Source organism: Barbus barbus (genome assembly GCF_936440315.1).
Source record: "Barbus barbus genome assembly, chromosome: 4".
NCBI classification, from domain to species: domain Eukaryota; kingdom Metazoa; phylum Chordata; class Actinopteri; order Cypriniformes; family Cyprinidae; genus Barbus; species Barbus barbus.
Window position 1 is genome coordinate 26,295,823 of NC_136732.1, and position 24,965 is coordinate 26,320,787.

General features: G+C 36.8%; 1 protein-coding gene across 1 annotated transcript; it reads right to left on the bottom strand.

Annotated features, from left to right (window-relative positions):
* Positions 1–71: 71 nt before the first annotated feature.
* Positions 72–24,919, bottom strand: LOC306867628 (carbonic anhydrase-related protein 10-like). The gene is made up of 9 exons (XM_079413402.1): positions 24,470–24,919; positions 22,250–22,324; positions 13,480–13,622; positions 10,335–10,520; positions 6,014–6,109; positions 2,164–2,236; positions 1,676–1,830; positions 1,129–1,300; positions 72–912 (listed from the first exon to the last, which is right to left on the bottom strand). Exons 1-9 carry the CDS (start codon positions 24,525–24,527, stop codon positions 890–892), a joined length of 981 nt encoding a protein of 326 aa, XP_079269528.1. The 5' UTR covers positions 24,528–24,919; the 3' UTR covers positions 72–889.
* Positions 24,920–24,965: the final 46 nt, after the last annotated feature.

Below are 24,965 nucleotides of genomic sequence, written 5' to 3' on the forward strand. Positions count from 1 at the left end.
ATATTCGTATTTATGATACATTTAGATGTAAAAGATTACATTGAATGATAACCATAAGAACTGAGACATTTGAAAAAAAATGCACTATTTATTTAAATGCTTATTATTTCGTTAAATCCAACAAAATATAGCAGTTTTTGATGCTAAATCTGACCAGATTTGTGTTTTCTGCAACACATTCTTTTACACATTCACCATCCTATAAATATTCATATCATCAATCCATCATATAATCCAACTGAAAGCTTGAGCACCATATCAACAGTTTTATAATATTATTCAACAGACTGAATTATTCATTAATTGTATTGACAATCCACTGGCTTCAACTTGATACCCATGTCTACGTGATACCCACGATTCAAAAACACAATTAAAAAAGTAAAGAGAAACATTCACCATGACCACTTCAAAGATTTATTGGGCAGATATCACTCAATTCATTTAGAACTGTAAACACTTACGTAAAGAAGGCAACATGCTCCGAATAGTCCAAGATATAGGCTTGAAATCCTTTCGTTTGCCTTGTGTCAAAGTAAAGTTTAAATCCCTGTGCATAGAGCAAAGGTAGTTTTCCATTCTCTGCAACAAGTCTTGATTGCACCTGCTGTTCAGATGCAAAGAACGAGAGCAGACAGTACTTCAAGACCCAGTGTCACTGAGAACCAGATTGAATAGTCTAAGCAACTGCTTTCAATGTCTTTGATATATGTTGTTAGAAACATATAAACATGTATAAAAGTAATTATATATATTTTTTTTTATTGAAGAGTCCTCTATTAAATCCGTTTTCTTCAACTTCAATTGTATTGTATCCCATTTTCCTGTCTGTTGGCCATATTCTTCAGTTGTTCCCAGATTGTTGTAGTAACTAATCCACGTCAAGCTGTTATTTCAGAAGCCATTCATTCACTGAAAATAGAAGTAGAGAATGTGCTGTCAGATAACTTTCTTTGTGAAGCACAACACTTTTTCATAAAGACAAATGTGTCATTTCCATCTGTTTCAAGAGCAATAATCGTAAGTGTCTAATTAGAGCGCTCAGCTTTATTGCGTGCAGCATGCATGCAGCAGTGCATTCGTGACACAAAGCTTGCGTATGTTATTGATGGGAAGTGTGACACAGACCTCTGTATTGGGGCCTCAGCACACGGTTGTTAGGACAGTCCCGTCTCTGACTGAAGTTGATGTTGGTGCGAATGCAGCGCTGGTGCAGTGGCTGCGTCGGCCGCATGTTGTCACCCATACTGAGGAAGATGTGAGAGGGCTGGTTTTGGCTGAGGAGACGAAGGGACTGCATCTGAAAATATAATATAATATACGATTTTTGAAAATATTAAATCACATTTTTTTTCAGCTTTTCTTCAGAAAAGATGCTTTAAATTGCTCAAAAGTGACAGTAAAAACATTTATAATGTTACTAAATATTTATATTTCAAATATACGCTCTTCTTTTGAAATATCTCTAAGAATGATGAAAAAAAACCTCATGATTTCTGAGGGATCATGTGACACTGAAGAATGGAGTAATGATGCTGAAAATTCAGCTTTGCTATCACAGGAATACATTTTAAAATATAAGAAAAAAAGAAAACAGTTTAAAGTTGTAACTTTTAAATTGTAATCATTTTTGGGAAAACTATTTTAATATTTTAAAGAGTTTTCAGCATTTCACCTCTATCTGTGAGATGTAAATTGGCTTATTCATTAATATCCAGGTTGCTGTCTCAAGGCACGGTGGAATAGTTATTGATCCTTCATATGTGATAAAACGGGAGGTTTCAGGATACAGCTCCTCAATATCGAGCCCCATCAGTAAGTATGCATCATCTGAAAAGATATGAAACAGTCAGTGGGATGAGGTGAATCACACACACTTACAATAAAGTATTCAACAGCTTTGATCGACATTCCTACAGTACAATACAGGATATTATTATTATTAATTTATTTATGTTCTGATGGCAATGCTGAGAGAAATAAAATATCACTTCTTATCCAAGACCACCAGGTGGTAATACAAAGCCAAGTTTGTTTTTCTAATCTTTTTTCATTACGAGTTATGAAGGCCTTTGCAGAAGCAATATTTCACACTCAGACTGTGGAAAGAGCTCCCAAGGCCACTGACATTAAGAAAGACGTGGGTATTTTGCAGACACTTACGTTTATATGTAATCCTCATAATGGTCTCTCTGTTCAGCATGCGGTTTAGAAATACATTTGTAGGCTCTGAAATCTGAAGAGTCAAATTTCAAAGAAAACATTACTTAAAGCCTGACATCTGCAGCTTTTCTGATGAAAAAGCAGAGTTTCATAAAACATGGTTTTGTTCAAGGCATTAATCACAAATGACATGACCGTTAACTTACTGCTGCGATATTTCATTACGACTTCACCATATCACAAGTATAATCAATAATAGTCTAGTAGAATTTATTCTAGGGGCATCTGGACGTGTTTTTTCCATGTACTGAAGATGAATGGCTTTCATCCATGTGCCTTCATTAGCAGCAGAATGCTGGAGGTTCCCCGTCAACACGATCACTGCGATCTGGGATGAAAGTGAACGGGGAGGCTGCAATATGGCAACACCTTCATCTGAACTGTGGCAGTTCTGCCCCAATTTACACAGTAGTCACAATTCACAGAGTCAGAGAGGCGACTCCTGCTGCGATCCATCATGCTGTGTGATGAGGTTAAATGCCAAGGATTCACCACCATTATCTCACTTTAGTGGTTAATCAACAAAAATCAAGACCAAAAATTAAGTCATTTACCAAATTGTCATTTAAGACCTCTTGAAATCTAAAATCTGCCATTATTTTAATATAGTAATTTACATACCTTATAAAGTATATTAAATGTCCTGGAACTCTCAGGAACACAAGTAATTCCAGAGCAGCTCTGAATATTGCATTTTATTTTTAGTTCAAATAGGCCTGTTTTGAAAAAAATGGATTAGTGGTAAATTCAATCCCATTCTCGCCTTTCCCAGCATGCACTGGGGCATGAATAATTAATATGGATTGACCATTTGCCAGTTTTATTTACACTGTTATTTGCAATCATGTGTGTGAAGCCAAACAGTTCAAGACATCAAGCACTTTCAAATCTTCATTACCTGTACATGTCTCATAGAAAATATAATATTGAACAATTTATGCAAGAAATTAAATATATTTCATAGAGCTTTTTTTTATTTAAACTTAAATAATATTTCTTTTATTTTTAAGAGTTAACATAGGAAAAGTACGTACATCTTAGGTCTTTTTTTTCCCACATCTACAAATATTTCTTTTTTACACAGCACCTTGCAAGCACACAATGCACACACATGAGATATTGCAATATTGATGATTAAGAATGAAGATATAACTTTGAATAAATCAAAAATCTTTTTGTGGTTATATTGCATCCTGGCTGTCAGTATTATTATTATTTATTTATTTTTCTAGTCTGGAATGCACATTTTTGCCCAACAGAATTCTCTCAGAAATGCATTTTATTCATTTTGCACCCATCAAAAATATGACTCTTATTTGTCATCAAGTAAACTTTGTTTTAAATCATTTAGATTCATATAAATAATTTAATTGTTATGTGGAATTGCTTAAAAAGGAATTGTTTGTTTCCTTCAAGAAACATAAGCAGCATTGATGCATAATGAATGTAGATGATATGAAACAACTGATGCAGAATGCTGCAGTCTTATTATTTTTTTTGTATTACTCGTTATTGAAGTATCTAGATTTTCAGAACTGAGCAAAAATTGAGTAAAAAATAATCAAGTATTAAGTCAAAAGTTTCAAGTATTTATTTACAGTTTGTAAGATGTAAAATGAAGAACATTAAAGGTGCCATAGAATGAAAAACTGTCTTTACCTTGGCATAGTTGAATAGTAACAGTTCTGTACATGGAAATGACATACCATGAGCCTCAAACACCATAGTTTCCTCCTCCTTATGTAAATCTCATGAATAAAAAAAGACCACTGAAAAACAGGCGAATCAGAACATAACACCGACTGTCACGCAACAGTCGGGATCACTACGCCCTTAACATTTGCATAAACCCGCCCTTGTTCTAGGCCAGCCACGAGCCAAACCATCACAAGTTCTGCAGGTATTGTAAATAAACAAACGCGGACAACAGCGAAAATGGCAGACCATGGAAATAAATGTTATGTTCCAGGCTGTGCAGGGGATGTGAAGTGCAGGGATGAGTTGGTGTCTTTATTCAGAAAGGCACGGAAAGCAAATAACGCGTTCTACTAAATTAACGCGAGCCACTAAAGGGACATGGTTAGCTCCTTGCTAGCTGTAGCCTGTTACACTGCAGTACATAAGGGTTCACTTACCACATAAACAGAGTAAAGAGAGATGAGGATGATGGCGAATGATTTACAGACCCTGAGCACCACCGACAAGCATCTGATCTTGTGTGGCAAGTACTGTCGCTCCATAGTATAAACAGAGTTCAGGCTCTCGCGTATCTTGAAAGTGAAACTACAACGCGATCGACCAATCGTTCAAAAACAGTTTCAATGCCTCGCATATTAATAGAAAGTATTGAGAGAAAGTATTTAAATATATATTTTCCTCCCTGTGTTTCCTTCTTGCTGTGAGTTACTGAAATGAGCTGCACTATGAAACAGCCAATCAGAGCAGAGCTCATTATTATTCATGACCCTGCCAAATAAGCCAATAACACCGTTTCATTCTAGGGAGAAATCCTACGATTGTAAATGGACATGTAAAATCGTTTCTGGAGATTTTTTGAGAACAATTTAAAATACTGTATCAATGCATTCTATGGCACCTTTAATATATTTTATAATGCTTAAAAAAACGATTTCACTCTAAAAAAAAAAATGCTGGGTTAAATACAACCCACCGCTGGGTAAAATATGGACAACCCCAGCGATTGGGTTGTTTTCAACCAACAGTTGGGTTAAATGTTTAACCCAACCTTCTGGTAGGGCTGGGCGATTAATCGAAAAGTAATCGAAATCGACATTCAGAACCTATAATCAATAAAAAAAATTCCAGGTTGATTATTTTTAGATTACTTTCCCTTTAAAACACTACCGCGTGTGGAGTCACGTGACCCCGCTCCCTTACATTACGTTATTCCGCCAACATGTCGAGCATGAAGAGCTTAATCACTGAGCAACAAGAGCAGCTTGTACCAAAGAAAAACGCAGTCTCTGTCATTTGGACACATTTTGGCTTCAGTAAGGATGACATCGAACAAAATTAAGTCAGATGTAGACACTGTAGAAAAACGTCCAAAGGTAACACCACCAATTTGTTTCAACACTTGGAGCACAATCACGTTACTGAATATGAACAAGAGTTATTTTATTTAGAAGAGATACTGCTTATTTTCTACTTTTAATAAGAAAAACATTGAAAATAATTTATTTTGTTTCCAAAAGTGCAAGTTATTTATTTTTACTTTTTTTATAAGAACAAAGTGACTGTTCGTTTTAGGCAATGCGTGCTTTAATTTCAGTTGTTTAACATTGATGTTCAATAAATAATCATAGATAGTAGATAGTGTGTGTTTCCTTCAATTATTTTAAAATCAAGTAATGCACCCTTCATTCAAAAATCTCTCACTTGTAATATGTGAGCATATTTACTGTACAAAACTTGTCAGTGAACTATGAGGGCAAAAAAATTAAAAATAAATAAAATAATCGTTCATTAATCGTAATCGAGTTAAAATGTTCAATTAATCGAGATTTTGGTTTTAGGCCAAATCGCCCAGCCCTACCTTCTGGACATTAATCCAACTGCAGGGTCAAAACAACCCAATCACTGGGTTTGTTAGTATTTTACCCAGCATTTTTAATTAACTGTTAATTCGTGCACATTCATATCTGACTGGACATGAACTTCTGATCTCTTAAGTCTATATAATCGTTGCTAAAGATTAATGCAGTATAAGGCTAATTAATGAATTATCACCTCTCCATTGTATAAATTTGAAGCAGCTGAGACTACTAACCTTCATGAAGATAGAAACAACTGCTATTCCATTAGGACTCCGGACGGCATCACTGTAATTTAAATACAAATCCTGATTATAATGGATGAGCTGCACCTGTGAAAAGAAAAAAAGAAGTGTGACTTCCAGTAAAAAAAACAACAACAAAAAAAAACCCTGGATAACAAACACCTGCTGTGAATAGGGGCCAAAACATTGTGATTGTATATCTGGCTGTGCTATACTTTACAAAAAACGCCGTAATGCATAAAACATGCCCATACATTATATGTCTATGACTGCATATAACTCCATTATGTCAGCTTGTAATCTCACGCGACACTGTAATGAGGGTCGGTACATTAATCCGTATAAATATTTTGCTGTGTGTTGTGTATAAATTGTTAATGAATTCTTAATGGGAACATTACGAAGCTCCTTTATGCTCCTCCATCCTGCTTTATCGTTCTTATAGCGCAGCTCAATGAAAGCAGAGAGACGGAAGCCAGGAAAGCTGCTGCTTAATTTTCAGTGGCTCAAAATTGCATTGGAACTCATTAGAAAATATGCTTCAGTCATCAGTTATAATGAGCTTGCTTGTCAGCTTCAAAATTAAGTTGTTGGAAAGCTGCTACCCATATAACCTCATTTGGATTAGGAAAATGAAGTGAAGCTGCTGACTTCAGTGAAATCAGAGGTGAGGATCAGAGAGGGCCAGACATCTTTGCTCTACAATAAGGTAAAGTGTAAACTCATTAAAATGACTTGATATTTCTGGCACAGACTGGTGGTCTTGACAGTTTGAAAGCTGGATCTTATAGTACATTAAGAATTGTTTACTGTTTCAGTATGAGGGAGTCTCAACAACAAAGAAAATAAACAGTAGATTAAATCGTTTAAATTTATAAAAAAAAAAAAAAAAACCTGGTATAAACACACACTTTTTTACACTTTTAAAGAAGTCTCTAAAGGCACGTTCACACCCAGCACAATAACTATAAAGAAAATGATAAAGATATATTCTAAAAATTGTTCTCAATATTAAAGGTTCCATGAAATTAAAATTGAATTTTTTTGGGTGTTAGTATCATTGTTATTGAATATATTCCTATTTGAATTCTACACAGAATGCTGTCAAATGCGGCTTTACGGAGCTCAACGGCTCTGAACGGCTTTAGCCCAAGCTGTGATATAAACAAATGTTATTGGCTATATTAAAAAAGGTTGGGGCCGCCCTGTCTTCCTGTATCAGTTAAAATGACGTCAACACATAGAATAACGAATAACGCTGCGTGTTTCAAAGCATTTGAGGCCACCTTTAAAGAATAGCATAGTCCACACCACAACTATAACGATAAAGGCACAGAGAAACGATATCGTTGGAATCACTTCCAATTTGAGAAAAATTACTTTAAAGTTTTTTTATTTGTCCAGCCAAATTAATTATAGGTAGGACACTGGAAATTTGGCAATTAGATGTTTTAGTAATGAAAGTGATCTACATTAAAAAAGTGTGAGCTCAAACTTGATTTTTACCCCTATTTTGAAGTTACTGCAAAAAGTGAGAAGCCACACCAAGGCAAAAGGCAGTAACTTCCACATTATCAATATTTGTTTGCTGATCACCATTTACAAAATCGTTACAGTAACACCTGTATAAAATCAACTGATCATGGGCTATTGATTTTATCGGGTTACAAGAAAAGGTAGGATATGGATTTAATTGCGAACTGTTAGTAGGCTACTGATTTTATAATTGATCATGCTACATGCTACATGCTACGGCATTCGAGGCCACATACGTCCAACTAGAAGTGACAGCCTGGTGAATAATATGCATTACAAAAAGTAAAAAAAAAATCTTTAAAGGTTATTCACGATTATGTATTGCTGCCAAGGCATCTAGTCTTTACAGTGCTATGTTATATGGAGCTGTTTGGTAGATCGCGATCAATCTAATTCGTTTGTCTACACCGTAATTTAAATGCGGCATACAGTAAAAAAAAAAAAAAAAAGGCAGAACACTGTATAACTCCAAGCCGTAACCGTAACTTCATTTTGACGTGCAGTTAAACAAAGGCGTAACTCAATTTGAGCGTTCCAAACAAAGTGAAAGAGCTGTAACTGGTGTTATACAGTGTTCTGCCTTGGTTTCCCCTGGGCTTTTTGAAGTTACGGTTGAGACCACCCATTATTTTCTTGGAAAAACAACGAAATTGACTCAAGATACTTATTCACATGATAAAGGATGTCTTGAATGTCCCAAAAATATCAATAACTAATTTTCGACCAAAATCGAAGTTACGGTCTTTTGCCTTTGCACGGCAGTATTGTTATCTTTATAGTTATCGTTCTTGATGTGAACAGGGCTTTATGCTCTCCAAGGCTTTTGGCTGCGTAAAAGTTTTGTGGAACATTATAACCTTTATCATAATAATTGTCTTTACTGTCACTTTTTTTAACGATTGAATTTTTCGCCTTTACCACGATAGGACAGATCATAACTGACAGGAAGCAAACTGGGAGAGGGATAGGGGCGGGATTGGGAAAGGTCCTCACGTCAGGATTCAAACTCGGGATGCCTGTAGCGCCATGTATGTCGACGCACTGCCCACAAGGCTATTGGCGCTGATTTTGCAGTCAATTTTGATAAATTTAATTAGTGCTGTCAAACGATTAATCGCAATGAATCATATCCAAAATAAAAGTTTTTGTTTACATAATATTGTGTATATTTATTATCTATATATAAATATATAAACAAAACAGACCCAGATCATTACGATCGAGTCAGTTAGAAATACCAAGGGTTCACACAAAACAAGGGGAGTCCGTTTTTAGCTATTATGCCGCCCGTAGTTGGAACCAGCTTCCAGAAGAGATCAGATGTGCTAAAACATTAGCCACATTTAAATCCAGACTCAAAACTAATCTGTTTAGCTGTGCATTTATTGAATGAGCACTGTGCTACGTCCAAACTAATTGCACTGTATTTTATGTATAATCATTACTCTTAACTGTTTTAAATGAATTTTAAATTTTTTTTATATAATTTCCTTGTTTTTATTGTTGTGATTATTATTATTTTTTTTTTTATTCCTTTTTTATTGTTGTGATTATGATTTTTTTTAAATGACTATTTCACTTCCTTTTATGTAAAGCACTTTGAATTACCACTGTGTATGAAATGTGCTATATAAATAAACTTGCCTTGCCTATAAATACACACACACATCATATATTTTGAAAATATTTACATGTATATATTTATATTCATATAATTTATTTAATATATAAATATATTTAATATATAAACGTAAAAATTTTCTTAAATATATACATGCATTTGTGTGTATTTATATATTCATAATAAATATACACAGTACACACACATATATTATGTAAACAAAAACTTTTATTTTGGATGCAATTAATCGCGATTAATCATTTGACAGCACTCAATTTAATGCATCTTTGTTGAATAAAAAATCTTAATGACCTCAAATTTGTTTATAAAATAACAATAATAATAATACAATTTCTGTTCAACAATTTCATTCTTATTCATTATATGACCAGGATAGTTGCCCTTACATTTTTGACTGTCACTACAAAAACAATTTTTTGAAAAGAAATGACATGCTCATCATATAAGTAATATATTCAAGTCTGCGTGTATGCGTGACTGTATGCGTGCATTGCATTTTTAATATAAGTGTTAATAGTGGAATAGATTCAGACAATCAAAGAGAGTCAAAAACTAGGCTCCACAAAAGCACCTGTGTGATGAATGGGGTTTTTCCTCACTATAAAAATTCCAGCACAAGACCAATTTATATCCGACTGTGCAATCTGGAAGATGACCCATTGGTTTACAGTTTTATTTAGTCCCTTCTTAAAGCACAATCACGTCTTAAGATAAGAATTTCCATAATCCTGACTTTGGCCTTTAATCCTGAATAAAAAGACTTTATTAATGCAAACTCAGTGACACTGTACAATGCACACATTTTGTGGGAAATCGTGAATTTATCAGTGAAAGTTGCAACAGTTGACTTGGCACTGGAATATTTCTCTCTGATCTCCTCAAATAAGATCTCAGTGTGGTCTTTGTCTAACTCTGTTTCATGTAGCCCAAGGAAAATGGTCTCAGGAAAGTAGATTTTTTATTTCTGGTGCAAAACTGATGCGATAAAAGGGATTAACTTCAGAATTTTGCTTATTTCATTAACTTCAGTGCCAGCACTTCAAGGGTTTGTCGCCCCATCCAGGCCTTTGAAGGAAGACAGGTTTAACTGAATCCCACAGAAGTGATGCATTTCCAGGCTTTATGTTGCCTCACCTCTCCAGGGAAGGCCTGGCCGTTGAGCAGGTGCTCGGAGCCCCGACTGTCCTCGGCGCCAAAATGAAGCCGGATCTCTTCCAGCCTGTAGCTGTAGCTCAGCGGCCCGCCAGAGATGTTCACCAGGTGTGACTTGTCTGGGCGCAGGGACACATGTCGGCCCGTGTTATACATCGTTCCACTGACCTGAAAAACAAACCTACACTGTAAACAAGCTGTAAAGAAAACAGATTATTGGAGTATGTTTCAAAAGAAAAGAAAAAAGTTTCAAACCTTGCACCAAATTAGCTTACAGATCAGATATTTTCTGCGATTCTCATTTCTGACCTTTCATGATAAAGTCATATTAAGTGATTCCATGTTTAAAGTGAGTACATTTATTATCCTATCCATATGAAGTTTTCATATGGATAGGCTAAAAGGCATTATACCCGCTGTTGGACATTGTGCCTCTCACACAGGAAATTCCTGGAAAAACAGGCACGAATGTAATAAACAGACTGTTTGATTCTGACGGACTGAGGTTTTTCCAGGTAAACCTGGTTGTCAGGTGCAACTGCAGAGGTAGGAGTTATGAAGCGAATGCATCGAAGCTGAAAAACGAAAACCTATAAATGGAAAACAACACCTGGAATGCTTTGTCTTTACTTTGTGATAACGTTGCTGCTTAGGATTTCTAATTGAGACCAAAATGTGTCTTGTTAAGGCATCCCAGCAATCAGAACATCTTTGTAAACAGCTGTGAGAGCATTCAAGAATGTATTCTAATGGGAGATTTCAAATTAGTTGAATATAGTTGGCTCATTTGTGATCTGGAGACAGTTTAAGAACTGCTGATCCCTCAGGAACATGAGAATGAGCAATACATTTAGCCTGACGTCTCATCTGGATAAATTCTTAGCAAGAGGTAATTACGATCACTTTGAACTGTAGCCCTGAAATAATTCAGAATAAAATGGCAACTTGGGCTGAACTACAGTACAAGGGGTGACACCCATTATTCACAGCATTAATCACAACTGTCCACCAAAACTCAAAAGACTATGGAAGCCTATTTCCAACTCAAAGAAAGGAAAATGTGATGTCAACCTTTTTCCTCATGACTGTGATTTTATTTCACACACTGTCAGAAAAATTTGAAAAAGTGCAAAAATTGTACCTTTAGGGGTACAACAGCTTGTCAGTGGGGCAGTACCTTCAAAGTAGTAATATGTTCTCTTACGGTATTGTTATGCACCCTTTAGGGGTAAAGCAAGTAGAAAGGTGTCTCTTTGAGGGTACTGACCCAGTGACAAGCTGTTATACCCCTTAAAGGCACAATTTTTGCCATTTGTTTCTGAGAGTGTGACTTAATATTTGACATTTGTGGCTGATGTTTTTTATTTCAATGTTATCTCTTATAACTGCAATTTTATATCTCACCAGTGTTATTTTTGTATTACTTATTTCAAATTTTATAAATATGTACAAAATATTTTAAATGGGCTTTTATATATGACCAGTTTTTAATTTTTGCATTTATAATTTGATTTAGTCATTTTCATAATTTTTGTTATTTTTATATTTCTATTTAGCTTTAATTTGTAGTTATGTCAGTTTTAGTTTTAGTAATTTTTAACACTTCAACTCAAATTTACTTTGTTTCAGTTGGAAAGGAAACATTTCTAATTTGAACATTTATATTTTATTTCAGCTTTACTTCGGTGTACAAAAACTTTCTTTAATACTTTAGTACAATAACAACACTGTATCTCACAGTTGCAATTCACAATGTCACTTTATTTCATATTTTAACCTATACCTCACATTCCCTGAACTCAAGAGATATGAGCAAGAACGAGTAAATCCGATATTTCAATTCAGTAACTTAAGAATGAATAAATGAATGCTTGCAGGTCACATATATAGCTAGTCCATCTAAAAGAGACCATACACTTTTCCATTACAGCCTTGATTTTCCATGTATAAATTCCATTATTAAACAGCCCTCCGGTAAGCAATGGAAAAGGCAACCAATCAAACGGACAACCAATCAACCAATCAAACGGACTTGAATTCATGGAGAACATTTAGGTCTCCAATGGAATTTTCTCTAGGAATAACATGCAACTCCCCACCTAAGAGTGCAGAGTCATAACAAGCTCAAAGGAGAAATGCATACATAAATGTAATTGGGTCTCCTGAAAATAAGAGCAGAAAAACCTCCAGAGGAAAACAGCAGTACACTTTTATTTCTGGCTCCAGACTAAGTCTAGGGTACTTCTGTATTATTGAGCGAAGATGAACTACGCTATATCATCCATAACCACAACCTCTTGGAGCTTCACTGGAGAATTCTTCACTGACAGCCCCTGTCAGCACAGATGGTGAGCCTGCCTAATCTCCCCCAGCAGATGCACAGCAGCATTAATCATAAAACAGGATGTTAAATGAGGAATTAACTCCTTCCTTTCCCTCTCGCTCTGTGGAATAAATCCCCCTTAGTGCTCAAGATCTGTATGGCAACAACCCCCGAATTCCTTCAGAGGTCAGAGCAATATCTGATGTACCCCAACCATCGATAAACAAACACTGGATTTGTTTTTGGCAAATGAGTTTAGTCACACTAATCTGCTGACTGACTGCAGGTGCACCTTATTGAAAGTAAATGGCAAGCAATTTTGCACGCCGGAGAGAATTAGCAATCTCATTACAGCACCGTTGTAACAAACTAACAGTCGTGGAGCATTAGCCGTCTTCAAATTTGGAAAGCTTCACTGTTGTGCTTGGCAAAAATAATTGAGGAGCCGCTTCATTGGCCAACAGAGGTGTATAAGAAAGTTATCCAATGAATTAAGACTCAACAAACCAAACAAGCTGTTTAAACAACGGCCACAGAAGTAAATACAGAATGTGATTAGATTTGACAAATGGACCGTTAAGCTGGCGTTACGCTGTGTGACCCAATCTTGTCAAAATCCTAGTGAATTATGGGACAGTGGTCTAAAGTGAACAACGTGTGACTGTCCATCTTCTACCAGTACGAATAATGTGAAAAATAGCTATTTTATGACCTAAAACAGAAATTATAAAAAGGATTATGATGCAACAGTCAATCATATTCTGTGATATTTTAAGAAAGAGCTTTATCCTTTCCAGTACTTACCTTACGTTGCCCTGCATTGAGCCGTAGTGGATTGAGGAAGGGGTCAAAAATCATTCGACTGGTTTCGATGTTGACTGGCGACTGTCTCTTCCCAATCGCGCACAGGTTCCAGGCAGTGTTAACTAGTCCCCAGAAAGATGGCACTAGCAAAATATAAACATAAAAAGTGAAGTTCAGAGCATTAGCTTGAATTTTCAGCCGTAGACTGTTGCATTTGCCGTTTTGTAATATGCTTGGATATGCTTGGGATTATCTCAAATTGCTCATCCCAAATTTCCTCTGTAAACCCCATCCATGGTGTGATGTTATTTTTGAGTTTGGATCTAGTGGTTGATATCCTTTGAGACAACCTTTTGACTAGCAATCAATTTTAACACTTAATTACCAGGCGCAGCGCCGGTTCTCTTTTGAAAACGAGGTCATTATCGTGCATCCAAATGAAAGAAGTGCATATTAATGCGATTCGCTTCGCAAAAACAAACTCATGAAAAAAAAAGAAACAGATGGAATTAGTCACATTAGCCACACAGCCAAAGGACATACTTGACCTTATATGATTAATTTATTCTCGGAGATGTTGCACAGTCCTAGAACAGTAAACAACTTTATTGCTGATTGGAATGACTTTTATTAGTGCATTGAACCTCAAACTTCATTTATCTTATTTAAAATCAACATGACAGATTAAGGGAGGAGCCCAACACCTGTGGTTTAAAGGGATAGTTCAGCTAAAAATGAGATTTTTGTCATCATTTACCCTCACCCTCATGTCATTCCAAACCTGTATAACTTTCTTTATTTTGTGAGACACAATGTTTCGTAGAATGTTGGAAGACAAACAACATTGGAGACCACTGAATTCAATTGTTTGGACAAAAACAAGCAAACAAAAGACATTTCCCAAAATATATTCCACAGAAGAATCGGTCATACAGGTTTGAAGCAACATGAAGGTGAGTAAATTACAGATTTTTGGGTGAACAATTTAACAGGAACATCTAGCATGAGTGACCGGAGTCCGAAAGCAGATGATATTGTGACCCTGACCTCCACACTAGCCACGTCATTCTCATTAGTTCGCCAAGAGCTCGGATGCTTCAATGTAAAGACAGTATCACCTTTTGTACCCATAGAATGAGATTAAAAACAGATTTATCCAGCATGAGCAAGTGATCCCCTGGCCTGATTTTCCTCTCATTATGTCCAGCTCTGTGGGAGTGAAACCGGACTGGTCTATGTGATGTGTTGCCGTATTAAATCAGAAAGAGCGAAAACACATTAGATACAAAGATTATGCTATACGAGGAAGCTGTGGAATAACACAAGCTCTTTTCCTTCGAATGCATGAAAGCTATTTACGCTGTATTTGTATTTATTTTCAGCATCTCTTTGTACAGTGACCTAAATAAATGATTGTTTCCAAGCCCGCGATCTAACTAAGGTGTCTGGCATCCTAACAGCTACTGAGTTCATTACGTCGAGTCGGTTTTTATTTTTTCACTTCTAAAATGTCTCTCTCAGTGCTTTCTTAATGTCAAGGACAGACAGAATATGCAACTGCTTATAAAACTGAGGGAGGAACGAGTAAGACATTTGTGCTTATTTAGAAGTAGGCTCAGCTCAGCCTATAATTCAAAATGTAAGATATCAAAATCCTGAAGTTGTCAGACACTAGTAATATCATGGATAGGAGAAATACAAAAACCGTAAATATGAACATACTCATATTTCAAAGGGGGGTTTGCACCAAAAACATTTTTTTAAATCTAATGATTTCCACGCTCTCTGATGCACCGATATTAAAATCCTGGGTGATTTGATAAGCTGATAATGGATGCCAACTGCCTATGTATTTCTGCTAAAATCTCAGTGAGATTCCAATAGTATTCTCCCATAGCAAACTGTGGTATAGCAAACTCTGTCATATTTCTATTAACTGCACATAACAATAACTAATAATATAACAACTAATTATATATAATAAGCTATTTTAATTAGATACAATATAGTAAACTATAATATTTTAGTAATGAGTCCAGAAATAAATTAGCAGGTGAATTGAATCAATTATTGCTTTGTCCTGTTGTGGGACACTTCCTAAAGATTTCATTTTGATTTCATTCCATACACTGTGCTACACCGGAGGTAAAGGCTAAATATGGAAGCATATTCTTGTGTACATATATTTTTATAAGATGATAAATAAAGATTATGATTATGACCATTATTAAAACATGAAAAGATTATGACCAATATAAAAATAAAAAAAAAACAATAACAGTCCCATTGACTGCCAAAGAATTAACACTGTCAAGGCCCAGAAAAGTATAAAAAACATAGTCAAAATAGTCCATCTGCCATAAAGTCGTTATTTTTGTTTTCTTTGCGTACAAAAAGTATTCTCTTCGCTTCATAAAGTTACAGTTGAACCACTGATGGCAGATGGACTATTTTGACGATGTCTCTCATACTTTTCTGGGCCTTGACAGTGTTATTTACTTGGCAGTCAATGGGACAGTCACAAGCCTCCCGGTTTTCATCCAAAATATCTTAAATTGTGTTCCGAAGATGAACAAAGCTTTTACGGGTTTTGAGCTACAAGGGGGTAAGTGACTAATGATATATTTATTTATAAATATAATAATAAATAAATAAATAAACTAGGCACAAACATATAAATCTAAGCCAATATTGGTTGTTATATATCCAGTATACCGATCATTTAAAAATATAATACTGGTCAATAACAATACAATACCAACATATCATGCTTTTGGTTTTAAATCAACTGTATGTAGTTTTGTGAATATTTTCAACTTTGGAGACCCCTACAATTACGTGAGCGCAATTCACTATTTTAAATATATTGCTGTGGTAATTTCAGTGGATAGCTGTACACATTCATGTGTTGCTGCTGTAAAGCATAATGCCCTTTTAGCGGATTTTTGCACCCGCTCAGCTTACCAAACTTACATGCTCCAAGACATTTGGAGAATGCATAGGAAAGAAATAAAAGCCATTCGCCGTACCATCAGAATGCAAACAAGACAGACAAAAAAAAAAAACACACAAAATAACAAGCCATGCATCCAAAAATAAAAAAAGCAACAGCAGCCTGAGTTGTTTATGTTTGAGGTCCCGCTGAGTCTTTGTATTTTTAGCTAAACTCATTCTGAATCCATTGTTTAGGTCCGCAGAGCATTTTGAGCTCTGATGCTACCAGCCTGTCCTATCCAGAGTGATATAGTGATTTTGCTGTAGCAATTGATGAGTGGTAGACAGATGGCACCCTCATCCTCAGGGATCTGTGCCAGATTTGGCTTTGGGTTCAATACATTAATGAGAACTCTCTTAAAGTGCTTTTTTGGTATGACAGGGGACAAATACATCAACCGAACAGTGTACAGTACAATGCGAGGCCGAACACTGCTGTTACATCATACTGAAAGTTGCATAAAGTCTTACATTTGGAGACAGCACATTAATTTTAATGCTACAAATATTTACATTTTACACGTTCTCTTGGCTTTACACATTTCTGCATCTGAGAATTTATTCAACAGTGCAGTTTTCCAGATGAAGAGAGAGGAATTAGGAATTGTTTTGTTTGTTCGGATTTGCTTACACAATGATTGTTCATCCCCCGAAGCACAAGTGCTGATGGGAGATAGCTGAACATATACATTTAATCACAGTATAATGGTGAATAGCTTCTTCAGTTTCGGTAATAGTAGCACATAAATGAAATCACCCGAAACATCAGACCAGCACTTAATTATGGCTTATTTTTAAATGTTAAAGCAAGCAAAAATCTCCACACTTTACATAGTTGAGGTTTGGAATGAAGACTCTTAGGCTCACCATTTATCTTTTTTGGGATTCTTTGATGAATAGAATGTTTTTACTGCAACTTTTGATTAATTCAATCCATCCATGCAGAAACAAACTTGCTGGCCCCAAACACTGTCTCTGATTTTGTTTGCGAAATATAACGTGTTGTTTTTAGTGCTAGCGAGACGAGTTATCAACATGAATTTCAAAAGTAGAACATGTCATGTAGCAGCTTCAGCGAAACCCTCAGGAGAACAGAAGAGATGTTCTCTTGCAATTAACAATGTAGAAACTTCCTGCCATATAATTAGTGCATTCCAAATTCATGAATATGCACACATTAAAGAAAAGTTAATCTCTCACTGGAGTGAATTGAAGTCCATGACTGAAAATAGCCAATGCATGTCAATCATGAGACTTTTTGGAGCATCACATTCAACTTATAAGACAAAATTATAAAATGAAAACGGGTTCTTCATCCTAAACTTAAACTAGTCTCTTAAACCTTTTAATTGTAAGATATGAAAGCTAATTTGTGTGACTGGCATGATCAAAAATGTGACTGAGAGTTACATTTTATTCCTGCTGTAAGTATGATGAATCAATCTTAAAAGCACTTTAGAGTTAAAGCTGATGTGCGTAATTTTTTTTCAAATGTTAAATACTTCCTCCTATTGCAGCTTAATATGCAGTGACAGCTATAAGGAAGCCAATTTGTCAAGCTGATTCTCCAAACTGAAAAGTGTAAACACTGTGGTGCATTCAAAACACTGATTTAAGCATCCAACTACAAGAACACAAAAGCAACAGCGACTAAACCAATGATGTCAGTTTGAGGGCGGGGTCATCTGTTTACCTGGCCAATGGCAAACATGGGGAGGGGTCAGAAAACACGTTTAGAAAACATACTATTTTTTTGTTTCATTTGATGCTGCAGAAATTCCACACTTCATATGTACTATGCCTCATATTTTACAATAAGATAAGATAACCGTAACTGATATTCTTTAGCAAGTGAACACATCACAAGCGCTTCAGGGAAACATTTAAGTTTAAAGGGGTCATCGGATGCAAAATTCACTTTACAAGTTGTTTGAACATAAATGTGTGTTGGAAGTGTGTGTACACATCCATCCTATAATGATAAAAATCCACCCAGTGTTTATTTTAAATCCCTATTTTAAAATCCCCTCAATTTTAAAATTCTCAAATCAGGCTGTTCTGAGAGTCCTGTCAGAATTACATAGTTCTGCACAGACTGCTCCCACGATAGTTGACTGACAAGACCATCTTACCTTAGACCCGCCCTGAGTGAGCTGAGAGCTGTCCGCCATTGTCAGCTCCGGTGCAGGGGAAGACAAGATGATTCCGATTAAGCGATTGAAGTGTTTAGTTGTTGGATGTAATAATGAGTAAAGCAGTCTCATTTACTCCCGACATCTGAGCCGCTGAAGAGCCAGTTTCGTGACTGAAGTTTAGTACTTCAGAGCACTTTTAGAGTTCATCCCACTCATTGATGTGAGCATAAGTATTGGGACAGTTGAACATAAGGCAGATATAACAGATTAAAAGCTATTATTTAGTTGCAGATCCTTTGCGCACAATCACAGCAGTGAGTCTGTGACCCATAGACATCACCAGACTCTTGGTCTCATCCTTTGAAATACTTTTCCCAGCCTTTAATGCAGCCAATTCCAATTGTTGCTTGTTTTGGGGAGTTTCTGCCTTTACTCTCCTCTCCAGCTGGTGAAATTCATGTTCAATCGGATTTAAATCTGGAGATTGACTTGGGCAATCTAAGACTTTCCATTTCTTTGCCCTTATAAATTCCTTGACTGAACTGGCAGGGTGTTTTGGGTCATTGTCCTGACACAATATGAAGCACTTCCCAATGAATCTGGTGGCATTTTCTTGAATATTGGTAGGCAAGATGGTTTTGTACCCTTCCAAATTCATTCTGCTACTGTCATCATACATTAAGTCATCAGTAAAGTTGAGAGGGCCTGTTCCAGAGGCAGCCAAGCATGCCCATGCCATCTTTGTCTCATCGGTCCATAAACACAGTTCCAAAACTCTTCTGGCTCACCTTTGTGCTTTTTTGCAAACTCTAATCTTGCCTTTCTATTTTTGGTGCTGGTCAGAGGTTTGCATCTTGCTGTGTTGCATCTGTAATTCTGTGTCAAAGTCTCCTGAGGACAGTAGATTGTCAGAGCATCACCCCAGCTTTCTGGAAGTTGTTGGTGATTTTACAGGCAGGTCTTTTAGGATTCATTTTCACAGCTTTTATGATTTGTCTGTCATCAACTACTGTTGTTTTCTCAGCCGATCAGGTCGTTGTTGGTTGCTGGTGTCATTGGTGGTTTCCAAACTCTTGATTTCTCCATGCCCTTTATTTTTGCTAGAGCTCTAACTGACTTCCAATTTTCATTTAGCATCCAAATTGCTTGCTTTTCTCTCAAAGTCAGCTCCTTCATCTTCATCCTGGTTTGTGTGTGTCATCATCGAATGCAAGATTCAGAATACAGAAGTAATGGATATAAATGATACGACACATTCCCTGCTTTTAATATCTGAAAAATTAATGCAACAGGACACAGCTGATCACTTAGAAAGACCTGTGAGGCAACTGTTCCAATACTTATGCTCACATCAGATGAAACTCTAAAAGTGCTGAACTTCTTAGCTGGTAAAAGATCTATGTGTTGAATCACCCAATAATAAAATGTGACATTCTGTAGTTTTGTCTCATATTCATCTTTTAATCATATTTGGCAATGAATTGACTCCACAGCCAACAGAGCAATTTTGTCTTTACTGTTCCAATTTGTTCCAAAATTTTGGAGGGCACTGTATATACCTAGATGCCTCATTATGGACTGTTTCTTTGGGCCATGATACATAAGCCATCCACCATTTATGGAACGATCTGCGAATCTTTGAGCGCATTGACTGTGTGCATCTGCAACAGCAAGTTATACGCTTGTATATGTTTGAATAGTCATTGATTATTATGGTGAATGCGAGATGGCTGATGCGCCAACGTATCTGGAGCAGTTGAACAGGGAATCTACACATATCTATGGTCTGCTCGTCACTCCATGGAAGAGAGGGGCAGAGTCAGCAGAGCTCACTAGGATTTAAAGCAACATGGACTAGATCAGCGTGCTGAATACAGAGCTGATTTTGACAGGGTAAAAAGGGTGTTTTTTACACTACCATTGAGAAATTTTAACCAAACTATTCATTAAGACCCTAAAGAATCATATCAACTTGTGTAAAATGGCCATCCGATGACCCCTTTAAAGGATTACTACAAAACCATAGCCTTTAGTGTGCTCAAACCATTTGGACAAGCAAAAATGTGTTTTCCAGTGAGGACTGTCGCTCACGCTCTGGGAAAGAGATGACGTTTGCTAATTGAATGCGTTCTCATCTTCTTTCTTTCACAGTCCTTTTTAAGTCTCAAGGACATTTAATCAATAAATCCAGAGAGTTTTTCTCCCTTGCAGAACACTTAATATAGAGGTAAATTTATGTGCAATACATATATTTATGAGTTGCTTTAGGGCTTACTTGATATCCCCTACAACGCAGACTGATGCTGCACTATATGTCCTTGTACAGTAAGCAGATCAAGCATTACTTTTTTTTTTTAAATATAAAGACCCTTCCTCATGAATAAGTAAGAATTGTATGGTTCTGTACCCTATGGATATCTTCTTTATTAAAAGCTTTTAAGCATACTAAAAGGAAATTACCATTACAGTCCTTGTCAGTTTTCAAAGGGCTCCTTTGCTGGCTACATACATTACTCTAACTGACTACATAATGGATTACTTAGAATAAAACTCATAAAATGTCTCAGACCTCTACTGCAATAGTAAGCATTAATCAGCTGAGACCACAAGCTGTAAAAATAGATTAAGCTATAACCAGGCCCACACGGGATCTGCGCCCACAGAACAAGATATGGGGAGAATTCATTCATCCACCATTCACAGTGTTCTGCTCTTGCATGTTCAGTTAATTAATATAATATAAAAAATATTTCAGCTAATTTGATTATGATTACAGTTTTTAAAACTATTCTGCATAATTCTACATTTTTGACACCAGAAAATTATACCATAAAAATGTTGGTCATGACATATAGGGTACAACGGGGCTAAAGGCCCACCTTAAGAAATAATGTGCTATTCACTGCGCCTGAAATGTATATTTGCAGAAACAACATATACGTTGTATTGAACACTGAATTTTCAGCAGCCGTTATCCAGTCTTCAGTGTCACATGAACCTTCAGAAATCATATAATATGCTGATTTGCTGCTCAAGAAACATTTATTATTATCATCAACGTTGAAAACAGTTGTACTGCTCAATATGTTGTGGTGACTGTGATTTTTTGAGGAATAATAAAATTCAAAAGAACAACATTTATTTGCAATTTATTTATTTTTTTTGCAACATTATAAATGTTTTACTGTCACTGGGAAACCGGTTTTAAAAACAATCATTATTTCTGCACACAATTCTGTTTGGTGATGCTATCGGCACAAAAAAATACATATTTCAGCCTTAAAGTTGACCTTTAAAATAACCTCGACCTTAAACGTATCCGGCTAACTAATGTGGTGTTGAAATGTTAGCACCACAAAACTCCCCATTTAAGCTCTAAATTATGATGCAGCATGTGCAAAGTACCGCTAAATAACTTTTCACCCTGATTTGTGTTAAATCATCTCCTTCACACCGCATACATACATTAAAGGTGTGAATCAAACAGAATAAAATATTCACTGGCACCCTGGAGCTTCATGTGCTACATGTCAACACACAAAGCCTCTGTGAATAAAGCGTCTATCGGCGCATATCTTGCGCGTCTTAGACACATTCTACATACTCTCACAGTGTTTTCTTTTCTTTTTTGAAAGGCTTACCTGGTATAAAGCTCCCATGGACAACATCTTTGTATGCCCACCAACCATCGTGCAGCTTTGATGACACTGGCTGTGCTGCGGGAAAAGAAGAGATTCACACATCACTCACCCACTGCTCTTTGAAAATACAGTCACACCTGTAATAGACCCCAGCTCCCCACGGAGAGAAGTTTCTGCTGTCAAATGAGAGGATGAAGTTGTCTGCTTCAAGGCACATTTAAAAAGTCTTTTTAAGGCAAAACTCGTGTATTTGACAAAGAAAACAGCATGCAAATTTATAAAGTCAATATTTGCCTAGCACCGCTTAACTGCACGCAAAAAAAGCATGATGGCGACAGATGCATCCTGGATGCTCTGCTCTGGGCCTTGTCGGCAGGAAAGTAGGTCACAGAGGCAGCAGACTCCTGCATTCTGAATTCACTCTGTTATCTCACATCACTATTCCCCTCACCTCTCTCCCTCTGGCTTGCATCATATCCACTGCCAAGTCAAGCACTCAGGGCTGCTCTTTAATACACCACACCACAGCTCTACTCTCTAGCCAGGTCGCTTTGATGTGCCCGTCATGAACGGGGCAGAGGATTGGAGCCTAATTTGCTTCCACCCCAATTTATCGACATCTGTATCTGAGATATGAGAAGCTTGTGCACTTTCATTAATGTGAATCATAGGAAGCCGCTATTTCTGAGGCTACAGTCTGCAGTATCTAGAAGCATCGAGAGCCGAGGATTTGATGTAAGTGCAGGTGCTGAGATTCATATGCCGGGAGATTTGCGAAATACTGACACTTGAATGGAGCCCCACTACCAATATATCCTGTCTGTTGTGTGTGGCTCCCCTGTGCGATACTGAGCTTAACATAAAAGGGCTTGTATATTATTTTACACCACACGTTTTTGACACGCATGAATCACTTTGATATTATTGGCTGGAATGAGGAAAATAAACCTCATGCTTTTAACCAGGTATAGTTTTTTTTCTCTCTCTCTCCACACAGCCGTCGTCCCCGTTGTACTAGCCTGACCTCAGATCACACGTCAACATCCTTTCAAACATATTACGAGCTTTTCTGTAGAAACCCTTCATGCACATACCCAGCTCTTTGAAGATCGAACTTGTGTTTGTGTTTTATAGATGCCCATCCTCCGGAGAAAGGATGACGTCAAACTCTGGACTGCCAAAACAAACTGGGTACTTCAATAGTGCAGAAGAACCTCACAGACTCTAGATGAGCTTTACTCTGAGGCTTATGACTCACTGACAACCTTTCTACATTGATTTTTTTTTTTAATACTCTTTTTTTTTTCTTAGCAATAAAATGCATTTTCTTGTGATGTTTAATATCACTATAAGATGTTTGCTCTCATTGGAGAACGATTATCTGAGAAGAGAATCACCAAAGATGAAAAGAACTGAGAACTAGTTGAAACCAGCCAAAGATGGTTTGCTGGTCTTCCAGTTTTAAACCTGTTGGCTGATTTTAAAAGGGTTTGGGCACTTTTACCTGAATAGGCTGGTAGAGCCTGTGGACCACATGAAGACCAGCTTGGCCAGGCTGGAAAGCCATCTAAAACCACGCTAAAGACCTGCAAACTATCTTAATCTGGTTTAAAACAATATTCTTCTAATCCCTGGTTATTCTTTTCTCAAAACTGTTTTTTTTTTTTTTTTTTAGCAAGGAATACAAGAAAACAACACAGCTTTGCAGGAAATGAAATTTATGGGAATAAATTTTTTTTCTCCGTATCCCTACTGTTACATTTAAAATCTTTTCATTTTTGAGATGACCACTCTGCTCTAAACCCAGACATGAGCTAAACCCAGCCTAAACTAGCTGGTTGGTCCTATCTAGTCTCACAGCCTGGTCAAATGGGATGGTTTTGAGTACTTTTCAGATTGGCCAGACCAGCTAGACCAACAGAAACCATCTTGGTTAGGCTGGGAGACCATGTTTAACAGCAAAAGCTTGCATAAACCAGATACAACTCGTCAGTCAGTAAACAATCACTTCAGGTAGTAAATTTCCAGCATTGTTTTATGAGCACAAGATGAATTAGGCTATCACTTTCAAACGACACATTCAATTCACTAGCTGTTTATCTTTGGATGTTTCTGCATTATGCCAGCATAATGAAAATGCCGCTATATTAACCACAGAGCTGTCAGCAGTTAAACATCTTAAGCGTCCTGAGAGAGAGTTCATATGTGAACACAGTTTACCTTCTACAAGGATGACATTAATGTTGAGAATCAGAATGAACTCCCAAACGTGCGGCATTCTTCATTTAGTCCATCAGGTAATTAACTTGATAACACTTGGTCAAAGTCTGAAGCATCATTCCCCGACTCGCGCGCTCCCGTCACTCTCAAATATGAAGAACATCGTCCTCTCCAAAAGACACGACCCACCGCGCAGATTTACTCTGAAATTTAGCAAACCAAAAACCACTTGACAGTCCACAGCGTAGAAACTTGCCGACCTGTCGTCTGGTATCGCGAAAACCGAATTAGACCAAAGCAGCGGCTTTATTTTTCCTAGTTTGTGCTCTTAGGTTAGTCGTGGACGGTGTTTGCGGCGTTACCTGACAGAGCGCGCGGATCTGAGGTTTAGCTCGTGCTAATCCCCCTGCAGGCGGGGCTCGCGCTCCAGTGACGCTCGCTTGAGAATGCGGTTAGTTTTGACATCTATTCAAACTCTAATGCAATTACTTTCCTG